Genomic DNA, 19,724 nt, shown 5'->3' on the forward strand with positions numbered 1-19,724 from the left:
CTCATTGTACTAAGAGACTAAACTTCACAACAATAAAAGATATGAAAATATTTCTATCTTTATGTATCGTCTAACAAGCAAATTTCGCTATCCACTTTGAAATTAAAGAATGAAAGAATCATGTATGCTTATTTTGAGCAAATATATGTTTGTTCATTCAACAAGTTTATATGTATAATCCAAAGCTTGTTTGGTCCTATGCTGACACTTTTGTTGTAGATCATCTTACGATTCGTAAAGGACAAACTTTATATGAGTAACCACCATTGTTGTATTAACTACACAAAAATGAGCATACACACTCCCGAGTAATTTGTGTGAATGTTAATATCTTTTTTTTGAAAATCTTGAGACTCCACTTTTTTGGCGAGACAATCTTTATGCTTCCAAAGATATAACTTTTGAATGTGTCTTCTGATTGCATTACCATTTTGTGTTTCTTGAGACTCATCTAGTCTTAAGAGCTTGTGTTTAGTGTTTTTTTGAGACTCGTTTGGTCTTCGTTCCTATCATTTAGTGCTTTAAGCATATATGTTTAATTTTACCTTGAGCTTCTATGCTTCTAGCAATGTATCAGACTGCTTTTATTGTAATTGTCTCTAAGATTATCTGTATCACACTAGCAAACTTGATAGGCAACCAAAACTTAGTATTATTTGTTATTATAAAAAATTATGGGTGACTTTTTAAGCAGAATATTCAAATGTAAACTTATGTCAGATCATGAGTGAATTGTCTATATTCATACAAGGTAAAACAAAACAAATGATTCTATCATAATTTGTTTCAAAACTTAGTTTAATTCAAAAGCAATACATTAATCATATATTAATGCAAAAAAAAATAAAAAATTAATTGAACTCATGAAATAGTAATGCAAGTTTGTCACTAAATCTATTTAACTTTTCTTTTAATATCATGAGTTAATGTTGAGCTTAAACATATTGAGAATTATATATCTTTCTCACTTATGTCACAAATTCTCAATACTAATACCTTTTTGGAAAGTTCGTACTTGAGGTCTTCACATCATTTTAAGATTATCAAATTAAAATAACCTAAATATCCCTAAATGATATAAATTTTAACAAAAATAATTTACAATTCGTTTTTTTCAAATAACCCATGAAATATTTTAAAATTTTTGCCTACCAAAAACTATATTTCAATATAAAGAAACAATTATTTCAACCACTGGTATGAAATACTATTTCTAAAAAGGATTTCGAGGATTAGGATTCACAACCTAACGATCCTAAATATGATAATCACTTCCGTGTTAAACGATATTATTCATGAACACAATTTTAATTTTATAAAACTTGAATTGATAACCAATTTAGCAAGAATATTGAATTGTTGGATCATGGAATATACTTGAACCTCATCTTATTCAAATTCTTACACTACAAAAGCTTTCTAAATGTTTTCAATGACTCGTGTAACTTGAGAATTTGTTTTCATCTTCCTTGTTTATCCCCAAGTTGCAGCAACGCTTCAATGAGCCTATCGACCTCCATGGAAGAATCGCCACCTTCACTCACAGCCCTAACACCTTCCTCTCTCATTAACTTCGCTCTTTGCTTTTCGGGACTCTCCGCACTCATAACCCTCTTCACAACCCGACCCAACTCATCCGGGTCGGGCACAGAATCGCCTCCCTCACACACCCGCACCGCCACCCCTCTTTCCTCCATCAACAGCCTCGCGTTCAAAAACTGATCCGCCTCCATCGGCCACCCCACAATCACAACCCCACTCACCATTGCCTCCGTCACCGAGTTCCAACCGCAGTGACTCAAAAACCCCCCCACAACCCGGTGGCTCAGTATCGCCACCTGCGGGACCCAACCCGTAACCACCACTCCTCGACCCGAAACCCGATCCACAAATCCATCCGGAACCGACCCGTATCCTTCTTCCATTTGTTCCTCGGATGGCGTCGGCGCAACCCAAACGAAGCGCGTTTGGGATCTCTCCAACCCCAACGCCAACGCTTCCATTTGTTTCTTCTTCAACAGCTTCTGACTCCCGAAACACACGTACAACACCGAACCCTCTTCCTCCAACGCATCAAGCCAGTTTAGAACCTCGGACCCTGCGCTTGGGTTTTCGGCCCGGTTAGAGCCCAACGGCCCAACCGCGTACACCCGCGCGTGGCCCAGCTCGGCCCGGATGTGGTCCAAGTAAGTACTCTCCAGCGCGTGGAACGTGTTGAAGACGCAGGCCCATGCAGCGTCGTTGGAAAGAAAACTCTCTTTAACGAACTCCGCGTCGGGGTCAGACTCCCTGTAGCGGAGGAACACTGAAGGAAGGTGGTCCCGCTTAAACGACGGCGTTCCGGGAATTCCGTGAAAGTGAATTTCACTATTATTATTATTATTGATTTCGTTTGAGTTGTGCCAGCAGCGCGTGAAGACAGTGGTGAAGAAGGCGGCGACGGAGTAAAAGGCGATCCTGGGGATGGTGAGTTGGTCGGCGAGTTGCTGAGTCCAGCCGAGGAAGAATTCGGAGAGGAGGGCCGCAGGGGGATTAGGGTGGGTGGTGAACCAGTGGATTATCTGGGGTTGGAGTTTGGAGAGGGCGTTGATGAAGGGGTAGTTTCCGGCGTTGCCAACCTCACGAATGTTTTCTGCAGCCGCGGGGATTTTAGGGTGCGGCGGGAATGGGAGGACGAGGGTTTGGATGGTGTTTGGATGGGAGGATAAGAGAGGGGTGAGAATGGGAAGGTTTTTGGGAGTGATAATGATGGTGATTGTTATGCCTGCGAGCGCTAGGTGGTGAGTGAGGTCGAGGAGTGGAAGAATGTGACCCTGCGCTGGATATGGGAATACCAGGATGTGAACTTTGGACATGGTGTTCGATTTGAAGAGTGGAAGATCTGTGGAAGAAGAAGAGCTATGGATGCAGGCTTTTTTACTTCCTCTGCTTTCTCTAATCACCATGTTAGTATGGTCTTTCTTTACGTGTGGACCACACGACTCTATTATTCACTTGTTGACGTTGACTCATCACTCTTCCTTTTGGTTCTTTGCATTTATGTCCAAGCATTAGAGACTTTCTAAAAGGTAATGTTCTCAAAATGCCATTTTAATATGGTTCAACTATTTTTTACCTCCAAGTGATGCGTTTATTATTATATAAATAATTAACATCTCTTTTGACAAATATTCAACACCTATTCAACACTTTCAAGTACAACTATTACACATCTCTATATGCAATTAGTCTTAATTTTCTTCAGAGATCAGTATTAATCTTCTTCTGAGATCAAGATCTCTCCACAAGTCAGAAACACTCTCGATTAAACATTGGGAGCACAGAGGGTTATCTTCACATAATGAAGAATTTACAATATATGACTCACTCCTTAAAGAATAAGTGTTTTAGAAAGCAATATGAAATACAATCACAGTAAGACTATTCACACTAAGAATATGATCGTGTTATGTAAGCTTGATATTGTGTGTTATCTTCTTCATCTTCAAGGTCTTTATATAACTTTCATATTATGTTCGTTGAAGGTTTTATTTCTTTTCTTGTTCTCATAGTTGTTAGACGATTGATATGGAAACTCTTAGACCTAATTGGCTCTTTTGCATCTTGAACTTTAATTATATTTTGAGTTGTTTCTTTTTGTCCAAATGTGAATGTTAATACTTCAATGTTGTAATCTTGAGTATCTTCAACAATATCCTTTGTTGTGATGCACTATTCATCATCTTCTTCTCATCAGACGCTATATATGACAACTTCTCTGGTTATATATTGTGTGTCTTTGAGGATATGAAACAATTTGAACTTTTTTAATCCTCTGATGTGAACGTTAACCCTTCAATATTTTGTGACTAATTCTTCATTTAATTATGTTATGTTGTTTCTTCTTGAATGTAGTAGATGCTTGATAAGGAAACTTTAGTTTTTTCATTATTTGTGTGTCATTATCATTTGATATTTGCATCAATGCACTTTGAATTCCTTCTATACTTGTGGTTGTTTGAACATTGAAAATTTATCTGGAAAAGCTTGAATCACGTTCTCCACTTCTTTATCACAAACTCGTTCTTTCAAATAGTTTCATTGACTAAATGAACAAGAACGTTGTGCTTGATCTATTTGAATTTGAATATTCATACTTCATCTCATCCTTTCTAGTATCATTTCTTATATCCAACACTGAAATTAGAATGTTCTGATATGAGCTTTGAATATGCCTTCAATACTTCATTGAACTAAGAAATATTTATTTCTTTATATCTTCGTTCATAATGGCTAAAGATGGTTTCAATTAACATTTGTGAAAATCTCACTTTGTAGATTTATTTGTCTATCATTTAGATGCTCAATTTCGAATGTTCTTATTTGATTCATGAACACGTCTTTGCCACACGCTTGCTTTTAGAATAAATTTGTTGTGTGTATTTCCTCCCAACAATGAGTAAATGATGCTTTAATGCTTGATTTCACAAATCTTGTTCATCAACTTCATTGCTTCCTTGATCAAACGCTGAGTATGAAAACTTTGGATATTGACTTTTTACACATCTTTATGTTCCTTTGATAATTTCTAAAAACATTATGAGTATCAATAAACTTAATCATAATAATTCATGGGTATCACTAGAAAACAATATCTTTGGATAATCGAATCTTTTTGTTCTCATATTTTAATTCAAAAATATATTATCAAGACTTTCCAAATCAACTCAAACTAACATTTAAGTTTAATTAGATTTAATTTGGTTTATATTCTTTTAAATATAATTCAAAAACTTGTTAATACATAATGATTCATATACTCTATTTTTCGAAACCTTCCCAGTTTAAAACACTGAATGTTCAAAAGCTTTTCTATACAGTCTAAAATTAATCATTAGTGTATAGAAAATTATATTTCCGTTTTGAAACATTAAAGCACATTGTATTTTCATAAAATCAGTCGCAACATGTATTTCAAATCAATTTGCAAACACATTTTATTTTTGGTTTCAATTTGTTCTTTTTGATTTAATTTGTTTTCGATGTCAAAACAAGTATAAAAAACTTTTAAGAACAATTATAAAATGTAAATACTGAGTTTGGGAACTTTCCTTTGAAGATCTTCCAACGTGCATCATCATTTGTCATGTATGACTTGAGTATTATCTAACACGTTTTAGAGATTTAATTGTGTCAGATTTCTCTAACACTTGTGCATTTAGCTTTGCTCTATGAGTTCTTTTATGTGTTTCGTCTAACTCATACTTTTGACATCGTTTGATGCTTTCAACTAGGACTTCATCTATCATTTTCTCTCTTGTTATCATTAGACAAGTCTTTATCTTGTTCTTTCAACATCTAGTGAGTCTTTCTTATCTTTTCAAGATGATCTTGACTTTGATTGTAGCGTTTGTTCACCTAAGTCCTTTGATTGTTATGGATATATAGTATTTGACAGTGTCAAATACTTGGATAACACCATCTTTCTCTTTCTTGGACAACATTTGTTGTGTATTTTTAAACTCGTTGTCTACTTTGTTCATCCTTTTGACATCTCTTTATTTTCTAAACAACTTTTGATGTGCCTAAAGCTTTTAGGAATTGTCTATCACATTCGTTCTTTTCATCATCACTTACATCTGGAGGGAGTTTATGTACTTATATATTTTGCTTAGCTCTACAAATTGTCTCATGTATTAATTTCATCACAACATATTTGATAGTGTTTGTTATCATCAAAAACACTTTTAAACTTATAGTCTAACGAATGGAAGATCATCTAAAGGTTTTGTCTAACATCTTTTCATCATCAAAATTCATTTTGTTTAATAGCTAACTTAGTGGATAATTTTCCTCTCGATAGTTCCTTTTATGCTTACAAGTTCTCTTATATGTTTTTTTGCAATTTGTTACATTGATATGAATAGTGCATGGTAGTGCAACCTCCAATACACCAACAATTTTTTTTTTTTATAAAAAGCTTTCATGTTAGGCATCACTATGCTACTTGACATCTCAGCTAGGCTGACACCTCAAGTAACAACAATCATTTGCCATCACATGAAAAAAATATTATTAAAAAAAAGAAAAAAAAAATACAAAAATATGGGGGGACTAGACAAAAAACCCATATGTTATTTTATTTATCTTTTTTTGCAAGCTATGGAGGTTTTTATTTACCTTCTTGTGTTTCAGGTTATTATTTCAGGTCCATTTTATGTGAGTTATCCAGAAATGGCAAGACTATGAGACACAAATCCTATGATTACTCCAACCCACATATCTAATAACTTTCTTTTGGATCTGAAACTGCTTGAAGCCATCTTTACACAAAGATCAAGACTACTTATTTTGGGGATTTCTTATTACATCCCATCATTTCTCCCTATAAACCATACTCTTTTTGCAAAATATCAAAATTATCCATTTTACATTTTACAATCTGAAATACAAATTTTGCATTTTATAATCTAGAATACAAAATTTGTATTTTAAATTATGCAATTTAAAATATAAAATGTGTATTCTAAACTGTACAATCTGAAAATCTGAAATACAAAATGAAAACAAAAATACATAAAGGTGCAGGAATATTAATATTTATATCGATTTGGGGTTGTTTATTCCTGTACCTCCATAGCTTCTCCAACACCATCATAGGTCAAACAAAAGATCATTTTATCTTTAAAAATACTTCTAGTTTCTACAATCTGGAAATGTTATATTTTTTTTCTATTTACACCTCCTTGATTCTATAATTTGGAAGGTATTTATGGGATTCTGCAATTTGAAATATTCTTTTCTTTAAAATCCAGAAGATATTCTTGGATATGGTAATAGTTTCTGGATTGTACAATCCATAACATCCCCTTACTATAATATGTATTCCAATCTAGAAGGTAAAATATAATTTGTATTTTAAATTATATAATTTAAAATATAAAATGTGTATTCTAAACTGTACAATCTGAAATACAAAATGAAAACAAAAATACATAAAGGTGTAGGAATATTAATATTTATATCGATTTGGGTTGTTTATTCCTATACCTCCATAGCTTCTCCAGCACCCTCATAGATCAAGCAAAAGATCATTTTATCTTTAAAAATACTTCTAGTTTTTACAATTTGGAAATGTTATTTTTTTTTCTATTTACACCTCCTCAATTCTATAATTTGGAAGGTATTTATGGGATTCTACAATTCAAAATATTTTTTTTTCTTTAAAATTCAGAAGATATTCTCGAATATGGTAATAGTTTCTGGATTATACAATCCATAACATCCCCTTACTATAATATGTATTCCAATCTAAAAGATATTTTTGGATCCGAAAACACCTTTTGGATTGTACAATTTGAAATACATATTATAGTAAAAGAGTATTATGAATTTTATAGTCCGGTATACATGAAAAGAAAATGAAAAATAACAAGAGAACATATAATGAGAAGGGTAAGGTTGAAATTAAAAAATATATGGAAATGTTGGGAGAATATAAGGAGGTGTAGGAAGAATTTGTCTTCTTTATTCACCGTGTAACTTAACATATTTGTCTCTTAGCACAAATTGTGGCAAAGCACCCCATGCTTCTGGTTCTAACAAGCACCCATTATGCTTGAATGTGCATTTTTCCCTGTTTTATACCACATAATTTTTTTCTTAAGAATGATAATTCATGTGAATCTTGAATCCTGAAAATTATGATTTCTAGGAATGTTTAAATTTTGAATTTGGTTGATAAAAAATATTGTTAATAATATTTATATCGATTTTCTAAAAGTTAGAGTAACGTGTTACTTTTATTTAAAATATTTATGTTAAAGATAAGGATATGATTTGATTATACTAGATTTATAATTTGATTAAATTAAACAGAGATATATGATATGATTTAATAGAGAAATGTCTTGTTAAATATTTTCCAGATATTAATTTAGTTATTTATTATTCTATCTCTTCTTCATTATAAATAAGAACACTCGTCCCTACCCTAGACATAAATTCATTATATTCCATCTCGATTTATCTCAAACATTGTTTTCTAGAAATGTTATTTTTAAAACGTAAAACCAAACATGGTATACAGTGTGGAATTGTACGCAAGTCATTTTGATGTTTTCTTCGACAAATGTGTTTAAATATTTTATTTGTCTTAAGTAATTAGTGATTTTTGTTGGAGTTTAAGGTACCATTATGGCAACTAAATTAAGTTTACTCTATCATTTTTTGCCTTATTTTATCATTTTTGTTATTAAACCTAGTATTATGTAAATTGTAACATTATGGTTAAGGGTAGCAAAATGGACTACTTTGGTAAAATTGGACGACTTGAAAATAGTAATTTGTCCCGTCATAGTATCAGTTGGTTCGCTACTTTTCAATTTTTTTTATTTTTTATTTATTTTTTAATCTATTAACTTGGTTATAATAATTGATATCATTTTTTTGACAATAAAAATACATGAAAGAGTCATAAAATTAAATCAATTTTTAATATTATAATGAAAGAAAGTTTAATATCTAACAAAATAAAGTAAATATTAATAATACTTCAATGAATCAAATAATGTATAAATAAATTAATGTAAATAAAGTTCTATATAAAACATTAACCACCACTAATTTTTATTCAAAAAGTATAAGATCCCTCTTTAAAAGTGTCAAACATAAAAAATGGTGGATTGGCAGACCAACCTGCATTGCTCCACCTGCAGGTTGACGGGTTAGATGGACAGAACCAATACGGATTGGCGGGCTCAAAAAGTTAACCCGTTAGACCAGATCCTTTTTGTCATCCCTAATTATGGCCAAGAACTCCATGGAATCAACTGCAGAAAATGAATTAGACTTCTACCATCACCACCCCTGTGTTAGGCACAATGCCTCTAAGTGTAGAAATCCCAGAATCTGGTAGTTAACTTGGATGATATTTAATATTGATTTTTAACTTTTTAAAAAAATACCATAGCATTCAATTATATTTGAATCTCACAAAAAGGCTCGCTATTATATTTTACAAGTTTAAAAAAAAAAAAAACTTAGAACCATTTTGTGATCAATGCAATAAGGGTAGTTGCATGATGGGAGAAAGATTGTTTTTGTGAAAAAGTTATCACACACATCAAATCAAATCAATGAAAGAAAGAGTTCATGAATGAGGTGAAGTTATTAGCTCGTGTGCAGCATTAGAATATGATGAATTTGGTGGAATGTTGAAATGATTATAGATGTTAATGCATATTATAGGTAAAATGATAAAACTGAATATATGTACTTTTGGATATGTAAATGCATATTATAGGTGCAATACATTAGATTTGAAATTAATTTGTAATATATATGATTATATTGAATTATATTTGAATATTGCATAGGATTATGTAGGAATAATGCAAATGATTTTTGTTTATATTTATGTCTTAGTCAAGCAAAGTATTTATGAATGTTGCATTGACTTATGTAGGTGTAATGGAATAAAAACATGGATAGCATGTAGAGTTAATTCATGCATGATTAAGTGACAAGTTTATCCATATATTTTGGTTTGAGAATGAATACAATGGACCTACAAATAATTACCATTACTCACGGATTTTGACTGAACAATAATTTATCCACATAAGTTGAGATGTAGGAAATTACCTACACATGATAATTGGTGGGTAAAAAATGTATGTACTTATCCATGGATGACTAACGGTAGGTAATTTTTCTCTGGATGCAATACAGTGCAAAACTCACCTACGGATAATAGCTTGTATGTATTAGCCACCAAATTATACTTTCCAAAGACAAAAATTCATCCAAATTTACCTATGAAATTTATTTTGTAATCTATAGGTAACTTATTATTATCTACATATTTTTTCTATTTCCTACAAATTTTTATTGTAGGTAAATGCAATTTTTTTGTAGTGTTCACTACAATGTTGCAAAAATAATTCTAAAATACTTAAGAAGAACTACAAATGTTGGACTATGGTATCTAGGTTGTGTTTCTCTAAACTAAGTTGGTTTTTCAAATTTAGACTTTGTAGGTTGTAAATTGAAATGAAAAATTACAAGTGGTATTTGTTATCTCCTTGGATCAAGCTTGGTGACATGGCATAGTAAGAAGCAAGCATTTTCAACAACTAAGGCTAAATACATTGTGCTAGTAGTTGTTGTGCATAAACTCTATGGTTAAAACAACAATTGCAGGATTATGGTCTTCAACTGAGTAGGGTACCTTTATTGTGTGATAACACAAGTGCAATTAACCTAAATAAAAATAGGTATAATTACCTTATTGGTCCTTACATTTAGGGTCAATATTCAATTTAGTATAGTGGTTTTTAAAAAAATCAATTTGTTCCCTGTGTTTTTTAAAAAGTATCCAAATTGGTCCTTTTCGTTAACTTTTTCCCAATGGCGTCAAGTGTTGTTGATGTGGTAGAGAACCAGATACACATTGGAATGGGTGTTATGTGAGGTGGCAAGTTTATGGGTTTTTGCATAGATTAACAAAGTTTAACATTGGGGTTTATGGTTTCTTTCATTTAAGGGATGCTTCAAAGGGAGTCCCCTCGTCTGCACCTCCTTCAATTGCACCTTCCACTCTATCAACCACCTGGACCTTGAGCATCTGCTCCTGCACAACTTATGCATATGGGTTTTTTTTTGTGAAAACAAGAGGTTTCGATAAATGAACAAACTCCTTCAAGCAACACAATTAAATAAAAGTACAGTGTTTCAAACATCAAATTCCCTTCCTGTTACAACCAAAGCACCCTAAACACTGATATACAAAACTAAATTAAAATATACTCTAAGCCTTCTTGGGGTATTGGTAGCTTTAGATGGAGATTTTGGCTCCTTGGAAGCCTTATCGGTCTTCTTGGGCAACAGAACATGGTTAATGTTTGGAAGAACACCACCATGGGCAATGGTCACACCAGAAAGCAATTTCCCCAATTCCTCATTGTTCCTCACAACCATACTCTTCTAATAAGAAATTGGAGTCTGGCCCTAACGAACCTTGTGACCGACTTCTTCTTTGGCCCACCGCCCTTTCTTCCTCCGACACCCTTCTTAATCTTTCCACTGGCTTCCATGTCGGAACCCTAGAAATTAGCTGTGCTTGAAAATAAGAGAGGAAGTAAGGAAGGAGAAGGTTAAGGTTAAGGGATGTTGAGCATAGTTGGGTGTGATGAAGGTGGTGGCGACATATGGGTACAGAGATTTGCAAGATGCAACAAGGAATTTCTCTGAGAAATTGGGAGGAGGAGGGTTTGTTTATGTTTTCAAAGGAGCGTTAGATGATTCTAGTATGGTAGCAGTGAATAAGTTGGAAAGTTTTAGCCAAAGAGAGAAACAATCCAAGGTTTCTTTGTTTTCTCTGCCACATCAGCAACACTTGGCGTCGTTGGGAGAAAGTTAATATATATGACCAATTTGGGTACCTTTTAAAAAAAACAGGGACCAAATTGATTTTTTTAAAAACCACTATACTAAATTGAATATTGACCCTAAATGTAAGGACTAATAAGGTAATTATACCATAACAATATTATAGAACCAAACATATTGAAATAAAACACTTTACTTTTTAATGGATTTGTGTGTTGTAACAATTGATTAAAATGACTTAATTCAGTTATGTGTTTTTATTTTATTTTGTATTTTAATATGTTAGATTATTGAATTAATTGATTAAATAAAATAATATTGTTTTTTCTAGCATTTGTCTTTCATTGTTAACACTACAAGAAAATCATGAAATAGAAACCAATTTTTAGAGACTAAAATAATTAGTTGCAATAATAACTAAATTAGAGACCATTTTAGAAACTAAAAAAAAATTGGTTTCTAAATTAGTTTCTATTATTGTTAAATAGTTTCTAAATTGGTATCTAATTAGCTCCAAGGTTTTAGAGACCAAATTTAGAAACTAAATAATTGGTAGTTAAAACCTTAGTTGCTAATTATATATTAATTTATAAACTATTTAACAATAATAGAAACTAATTTAAAAACCATTTTTTTTAGTTTTTAAAATGGTCTCTAATTTAGTTACTATGGCAACTAATTATTTTGGTTTCTAAAAATTGATTTCTAATTCATGATTGTCTTGTGTAACCTGTTAAATTTCATTTAATAAGCTAATTTGTGGTTGTTTTGGTATGAAAGGGAGTCAAAATTCTTTTGCCACCTATTACACTATCATCTGCTACTTTGACCAAGTTGATTTTTTATTCTGTAAAATTTTATTTCCAATAAAGTATTTGTCTCATTTGAATTAAAATATGTATAGTTTTAATTTCAAAATTATAAAGTAGTTACAAAACATCTACAATTCACTTAACCGCATAAAATCACTAAGTTAAAACTGATTGATTGCAAAATATATATATATATATATATATATATATATATATATATATATATATATAAACTCCATTTGAATGAGCATATTGCATTTCTAATTTCTTCTCAAGTCCAAGTATGGTCGTAGCAGTAAGAAGGTTTTCATTGTTAACTCATTAGTCAATCTAATATCCCTCTTAGTGAAAGAAAATCATAATTTGTTGATCACTCAGACTTTGTAATTGTTTTGAGCTAAGAGTGACTTGTAAAAGAATACTGCATTATGCCTTGTAAAAAAAATAATTTTTAGGGTAAACCAAGAATGACTTGTGAAAGAATATTAGTCAAGATAGAAGTGGCTTAGGAAAGAATATTGCATTGTACTTCACAACAATAGTTTGCTTAGTTGAAATTTAGATGGTTGGTCCAGAAGTGGACGTAGTTTGTGTAATTAGACAAACTAATATAAAAATATTGAATATTTTTTTCCTTGATCTTTGACATTGCATGTTATAACGGTTTATCTAGCTAATGAAGGAGGAAAATTTAAAACTCAACTTACAAAATCATTTAATATATCATAGTATATCCATTTACATATCATTTGGTCGTGTATACTTAGACGATATAAGCGAAAAACTTCAGAATTTAAAAACACAAGTCAACCCTTCCTTCTTTTATATACTTGTTTTCATGCTTTAAAGATGTTGCAAAAGAAGTCACACACATTCAATGTTATGTCAAGAGTATTTAATACGTCTTGAAGTTTTAAATCATGTTCAAATACAAGAAGAAATAGTAACCAAAAAAAGTCTCTCACAACGAATACAAAGATTGTGAAACAACTCTTTTAAAAAACAAGCTTGAAAAATTATAGACAATGTATTTGTCAAAACTTACAAATATAATATATTTAAGAAAACTAATTAACAAATTATTTGTCAATATAAATTTAGTCTCATGGCACTTATTAAATGAAACTTTAAAAAAGGTTTCGAAATGTTTCAAAACATAATTCAACACTCTCTTTTCTATATTTTGATAGTGTTACTCCTATATTACAAATTTATAAGCATAAACCAAATTAGCACATTAGATTTTGCTCTATATGATTGAAATAATAAATATATAATAATATCTAAATAATTGATTTCGGTTCAATTCACTTTACAATTAGAAATGTTAAACCAGAATACCATAAATTTAGTTATTGTAAAAATATTCAAATCAATCCAAAAATATTAAGATGTAATTAATTAACGATTTTCAATTTTATTTATTTATTCAGTTCTAAACCACCGGTATAGTTATTTTTTTTTAACGAATAAATAACCAACCAAGTCAAAGGAATGGGCTAGGTTCAAACCTTTGTCCTCTGTCGAGAACAACTTGACACAACATCCAACTACTGTGCAAAGTATAATATTTATATAATAAATATTGCAATTTATATTATTCTAAAACTATTCTTATTTACATCCACTACTTATAATAATTATATAATTTAAATCTAAGGTATAAATAAATCAAAGTATGTTAATTAGATATCTTTTTTAATTTTTTTAATATAAACTAAGTCAACTGGATTAATTAACAATAAATTGATTTAAGAAGTAAGATCGTACCTCGATTGATTATATAACAAAAGGGTTTGTTATAATAATATAAACAATGATAATTCACAGCCCATTGAAATAAAACAATTATTTAATAATTCACTATATTAATATTTTAATTATTGTTTAAATTCAATTTTAATATATTATTAAAATAAATAACTGGACGTACCAAAATGACACAATATAAAGTACTTGAAATTGTCCTGATAAAATGTGAATAATATATTTGTTTTAAGTAAAAGGAGGAAAAAGGATGACATATCTCTGTCTAAAATAGGCAACAGGTATGTATCAGACTTAAAAGGCCTATTATGAGTAAGAGTTAAGAATGATTTGCTGTGAGACAAACTCCACAACTACTGTGACTGCTCTGTCTTTTGATTAGGAGTCTCATTACCTTTCAACTAGTTAACCTCTCCATGGTAACACTTTCAGTAAACAAAGAAAACCCTTTTCAAATCATTAATGTCTTCAGAGAAAATATGAGTTAATTAGTGGTGATGATGTTCTTCAATAAACTGTGCCATTTTCTTCTAACACCATCATGTCCCTTCTAATTACTAAGATTATGTTTGGTTGTGGCATAACTTCAACTCTAAAGAACACAAATTACATTCATCATTATCACTCTTTTAATGTTTCTTTTCTCTTGCAAATATTCTTGGAAACATTGATTCCAAAGCTGGTAACATGTGTGATATTATTTATGACTCTTGCTAATCACGTGTATGCATCATGATTTGTCATGTGAGAAGTTAGGCACATGGGTTGTTGAGTATTCAACCTTGGTAACTTTACCATGTCTTAATCTGCTTATAATTGAGAGTAATGTTCATACCAGTAATTTGGTAAGTGAGTTTTCCTATATTTTTGTACTGTTTTGCATTAGAAAATGGTATGTTAGTAATTTTTTCGATCTCAAATCTCATAACATCTGTGATTAACGCACTTAAATTCAGAACATAATTGTTTGTTATAAACAAATGTTGGCAAATGCAGAAGTGTCTTTTATTAATTTTGTAAAATTGGGTACCCAATGGAATTGAATATTTCTTAAAATCTAAGAAGCCTACACATTTCAAAAACTTGAAACTCACATTTCACCAACCAACTTAAGAATTGTTCTTACTTTCCATCCATCTCCTTTTGAATCTCTCACTATTATGAACACCAACCCGTTTTGACATCATTCCCATTTATAACTATAGACTTTTCCTCGACTTTCCCTATATGCCTATGTAAGAAGGCATGCTATGGAGAAGAGAACAATTTCCCAAGAGTCACGAAAGTTGAGCCAAATCTTTTTCCCCAAGCAACTCAACAAAGTGTACCCTATTAGGCTACAGAGAAGCTCTTCAACTTCATCCATATCCTCCTTATCATCATCATTGTCACAAAACTCAGATGACTCTTCCCTTACAGATTCTTTGAATCTAGTGGATGACAATTTTCAATTTGCATTGAATTTGATTTCACCGAGTGGTCGAAGAAGAGGACCAGCAGTTACTACTACTACTCCTCACCAACAACAAAGTTCGCATACTGCTGAGCCTGGTGAATTGAGAAGATGCAATTGGATCACAAAAAACTGTGGTATGATCAATTTCTTTTGCACTTCAAACAGATGTTACTGCATAGAAACATTCAATAGGAAACCAAAGAAAAGTGTCAATATTCATGTGTCACTTCATACCATGTTAGTCCTTAAACAAGTATAGTATACATCTATATGTTTACACTAATTTTCATAACGATATTCATGTTTCACACTTTACATGGGTCTTATGCTGAGAAATCCAATATTACTTAGCACTTCTATTTCCAGCTTTTGATAGTATTTTCCCCAAGAAAAAATAGAATCAGAACTGATATAGAATACTTGTGCAGATAATGCTTACATAGAATTTCACGATGAGTGTTGGGGGGTACCAACCTATGATGACAAGTAAGTAAGATTTCTGTATGATATATAACGTTTTCTTTACCTAGTAAAATAAGCACTATCCAATTCTCTGGTTTGATTCGTGAAACAGAACATTGTTCGAGCTTCTTACATTGTCAGGACTGCTGATAGATTACAACTGGACAGAAATTCTAAAAAGAAAGAAAATTCTTAGGTAACATTGTGTGAGGAAAAACTCCATTTGTGTCCATGTTGCTTGGTTTGTAACTACATTAATATATCTATAAAATGTTATGCATGACACAGACAAGTTTTTGCTGGATTTGATCCTACTACTGTGGCCAAAATGGAGGAGAAAGAAATCATGGAAATAACATCGAACAAAGAAATTATGTTACCCGATTGCAGAGTAAGATGCATAGTAGACAATGCGAGATGCATAATGAAGGTAAGAACAAAATCTCTAATGTGACTTGACCAACATGGTTAAGTTAGTTGTTGAATTAATCATATTTCATCCCACAGATTGTGAGGGAATGTGGATCATTCAGCTGCTATATATGGGGTTATGTAAATCACAAACCAGTGATTAACAAATTCAAATTCCCAAGAGATGTCCCTCTAAGAACTTCAAAAGCAGATACGATCAGCAAGGACTTAATAAAGCGTGGCTTCCAATTTTTGGGTCCTGTGATTGTTTATTCTTTTATGCAAGCTGCAGGGTTGACAATTGATCATCTTGTGGATTGCCATAGGCACAATGAATGTGTAAGGCTAGCACAGAGGCCTTGGAGACATTTGTAACATATTCGAGGAGTGTTAACAACACACTTTTTAACATACTCTTTCTAAAAACATTTGCTATTATTGGTTAAAATTTTATTCAAAAATACAAATTTTCAACTGAGACTCATTATATGTAAAGTGAGACTTGCAATTTTGTGATTTACAAAAGAATCCTATCAATAATAAAGAATGTATTTAAAAGAGTGTGTTAAATAATGTGTTTTGGTGTTTCTCTTTGTAACATTCAGCAGTTTACTTGCATAAACTTTTCTTGTTTTTTTTTTTGTATCAACAGCTATTCAGTTTTCCATACATACCTACTCTAGCAAGGAAAAAAACATGCATGCTTTCAGGTTTTTTCTTTGGGTTTTGGGGTCAGTTTTCCTTCTCTTCTTTACACAATGATCAAGTCAACCTTTGCCATTGTCAATAAATTGAAAAGGGTTTCTTGCTTGCCTTTGAATTTGAGTGATGATCAGAGTGAAATGTTGAAGCGTTGGTTGTTGTACATTACATGTTTGGTTTGGAAAGTGAACCAGACCAATTAGTAAATGAAATTGTTCTTGTTTTAATTGTTTTAAGTCTGTTTTTTGTTTGATTTTTATATTACCAAAAAACACTAGCTTCATCTATATAACATGGTATCCGAGACTAACTAGTTTCCAAGATGAATATGATAGTGGTATTATACAAGGTAGTAAAAGAGAAATGAAAATACTCATGGAACTAACTCCAAAACCTATAGTACTTGCTTCCTTCCTTTCCCTTTCAAAAAAATATGTTCCAAAATCATCTCATCAAGAGTAGAAAATCTTATAGAATATTGGTATGTCCCAAAAGATGCACAAATATCTTGAACAATCTCTCATCTCCTCTCCTTAGTCCTTACGATATTTTCAAAAGATAAACATATTTTCTGATATCTATATCTAAGATCATCACAACAAAGAGAGGCCTACTGTTAAAGAATATCTACAATATTTTAGATATACTAGTGTATCATTCAAGCCTCTTCCAAATAACATTACACAAATTTGGAAATCCTAAGAGACCTAATCTATTATTAGCAATGAAGGGTATATTGCTCTTCATTTTTGTGTAGTTAGATTAATTTTTACTCTTCATGGAAGAAAATGACTACTAGTTATAGCTTGGGTGGCCTTATTACTCAGATTATCTCCATTATGAGAATGTCGGCATTGAAACTATGCTAACTACTTGAGTTTCTCCGAATTACAATGTAAATCTTATTTAGATTGAATATTCAAGCAAGCTTCAAGATATTTGATGTCTCTTGTTGAGACGATGATGGTTCGTAACCTACTAGAGAGTCTGAATAAACTATCTATGAACAAATTTTAAAGTTTTGATATAAAACAAATCCTGCAAGCGATTCATATGCTCAATATGTTTAAGATCAAGCTAACCAAGCTTTAATGTGATAGATATCAAACTCCATCATAGTCTATCTTATCTTTCAATATTATCTATTTGAATTTGCTTATTATTTTTATTACATAAACAAGTCGTAAGTGAACACATATTTTTTAAATAAATCAAGTAACAAAATGTTCTTATCAATCAGATAACTTATCTGTTAAAGTAAATGCTTTAACACAAAACGATCATATTGAAAACAATTTTGTAAACAATTTATATAGAGATCTTAATCTTTCTATATCTACAAACAGTGTGCGAAATTATCTATATTTATAGAAATATATCTAAAGAAAAAGTTCTTAAGTTTAGATCAAGACTTTCCCATAACAAAAGTCTACCTTGAAGAAGATATTAATGAGAACGTCTTACCTGATCAAACCTACACAGTCATATCCAAGAAGTTATATAAAGTGTCCAAGGATGAAGATAAAGATATAATATGAGAGAATAATTGATGTGCATAATTTTAATCAACTTTATAACCTTTAATCATAGCTTTTTTGCATTCTAATTATGAATAAATTCATTATTTTAATTAGGATTCATATTTATTTTAGTCTTAATTGTTATTACTGTTAATCTTGGATTTTTAGTCACAATAGACAATCTAATCACTCTCATAGTATACACTCTAGTGGTGGCATAGAGCAAACGATCAAACAACTCATCTGTAAGACTTAACTAAAACACCTTAGTAACATCCAGTTTAATAAAGACAACGATGTAGAAAGAGTTTGATGTGAACGTATTAGACTAGATAGTCTAATAGAACCGCGTGATAGACGGTCTAATAAACGTTATCGTTATGAAGAAAGTTTATTGTTGCGAGTGGGCCTAATCAATCAAAATCCAAGTTCATTTTCTGAATCGAAATGAGAAACAAAAACCGAGTAAAAAAAATAGAGAATAATATCTCATAAATCAAAGTGGAAGCAAATCTTGTTGTAGACTCTTGTACTCAGAATTCGCTCATTTTGGAATTTGAATATTTTCTTAAACTGAGAATTCTCTCTAAGTTCTTGATTAGAACTTTTTGTCCTTATCTTTGAGTTTCTAATTCAAAGTGACACATCTTCCTTTACTCATCAATTTCTCTTTATTGTGGCATCAATGAAGGTAGATTGAAGTTTCTTCATCTCTAATCTCTTTCACATTTTCTATGCTGTTAATCATTCAATGGAAATTTTAGAAAACAATCTTATACATACAAGTAAGTTTTCCATCAACATTAAACGGTCTGCCTAAACATTTTTAGAAAAAATTGAAACTAAATGATGAACAAAAGTTTCTTAGTCAAATAATCCTACACAACCGAGCTTAAATTGAATCTGTGGGCCATTACAGGATATGGCGATGCAGGTGAGTTTGACAAAAGAGGAGAGAAGGGAGTTTGGGTGAGGGTGAAGATGAGGTTCTCATGAGGGAGAATGGATGGAGGGAAGGGGAGAGAAGGGTGTTAGATTACATTTGTGCATAAATGTGTCACTCTGTATGTAACATCATCATCACTCAACGTCGTTTATGTCAATTTAACTTAAGGGACCAAATTACATACTTTAAAAAAAAACTTAGGACAAAATTGATTTTTTTAAAAATTATTAGACCGATTGACCCTTAATGTAGGGACAAAAAGGTAATTAAACCTTGAT

General features: G+C 31.3%; 2 protein-coding genes and 1 pseudogene across 2 annotated transcripts; 1 reads left to right on the forward strand and 2 right to left on the reverse strand.

Moving 5' to 3' along the window:
* Window positions 1–1,372: 1,372 nt before the first annotated feature.
* On the reverse strand, window positions 1,373–5,942 carry LOC137806326 (UDP-Glycosyltransferase superfamily protein). The gene has a single exon (XM_068606367.2). The coding sequence runs from the start codon at window positions 2,943–2,945 to the stop codon at window positions 1,461–1,463; it is 1,485 nt and encodes a 494-aa protein (XP_068462468.1). The 5' UTR covers window positions 2,946–5,942; the 3' UTR covers window positions 1,373–1,460.
* A 4,574-nt stretch (window positions 5,943–10,516) lies between these two features.
* LOC137805766 (histone H2A.2 pseudogene) lies at window positions 10,517–11,075 on the reverse strand (annotated as a pseudogene).
* Window positions 11,076–15,114: 4,039 nt separating this feature from the next.
* On the forward strand, window positions 15,115–17,207 carry LOC137806327 (uncharacterized). The gene is made up of 5 exons (XM_068606368.2): window positions 15,115–15,539; window positions 15,834–15,891; window positions 15,980–16,063; window positions 16,156–16,297; window positions 16,375–17,207. The coding sequence occupies exons 1-5, from the start codon at window positions 15,200–15,202 to the stop codon at window positions 16,651–16,653; spliced, it is 903 nt and encodes a 300-aa protein (XP_068462469.1). The 5' UTR covers window positions 15,115–15,199; the 3' UTR covers window positions 16,654–17,207.
* The last annotated feature ends 2,517 nt before the right edge of the window (window positions 17,208–19,724 follow it).

Source organism: Phaseolus vulgaris, chromosome 3, assembly GCF_051622355.1.
Source record: "Phaseolus vulgaris cultivar YP4 chromosome 3, ASM5162235v1, whole genome shotgun sequence".
Classification (NCBI taxonomy): domain Eukaryota; kingdom Viridiplantae; phylum Streptophyta; class Magnoliopsida; order Fabales; family Fabaceae; genus Phaseolus; species Phaseolus vulgaris.

Bases quoted from the DNA above. Each gene is read 5' to 3' on its own strand.
- LOC137806327 (XM_068606368.2), top strand. From the start codon at position 15,200: ATGGAGAAGAGAACAATTTCCCAAGAGTCACGAAAGTTGAGCCAAATC. The intron at 15,892-15,979 runs GTAAGTAAGATT...TTCGTGAAACAG, and splicing joins GTACCAACCTATGATGACAA to AACATTGTTCGAGCTTCTTA. The intron at 16,064-16,155 runs GTAACATTGTGT...TGCATGACACAG, and splicing joins AAAAGAAAGAAAATTCTTAG to ACAAGTTTTTGCTGGATTTG.
- LOC137806326 (XM_068606367.2), bottom strand. From the start codon at position 2,945: ATGGTGATTAGAGAAAGCAGAGGAAGTAAAAAAGCCTGCATCCATAGC.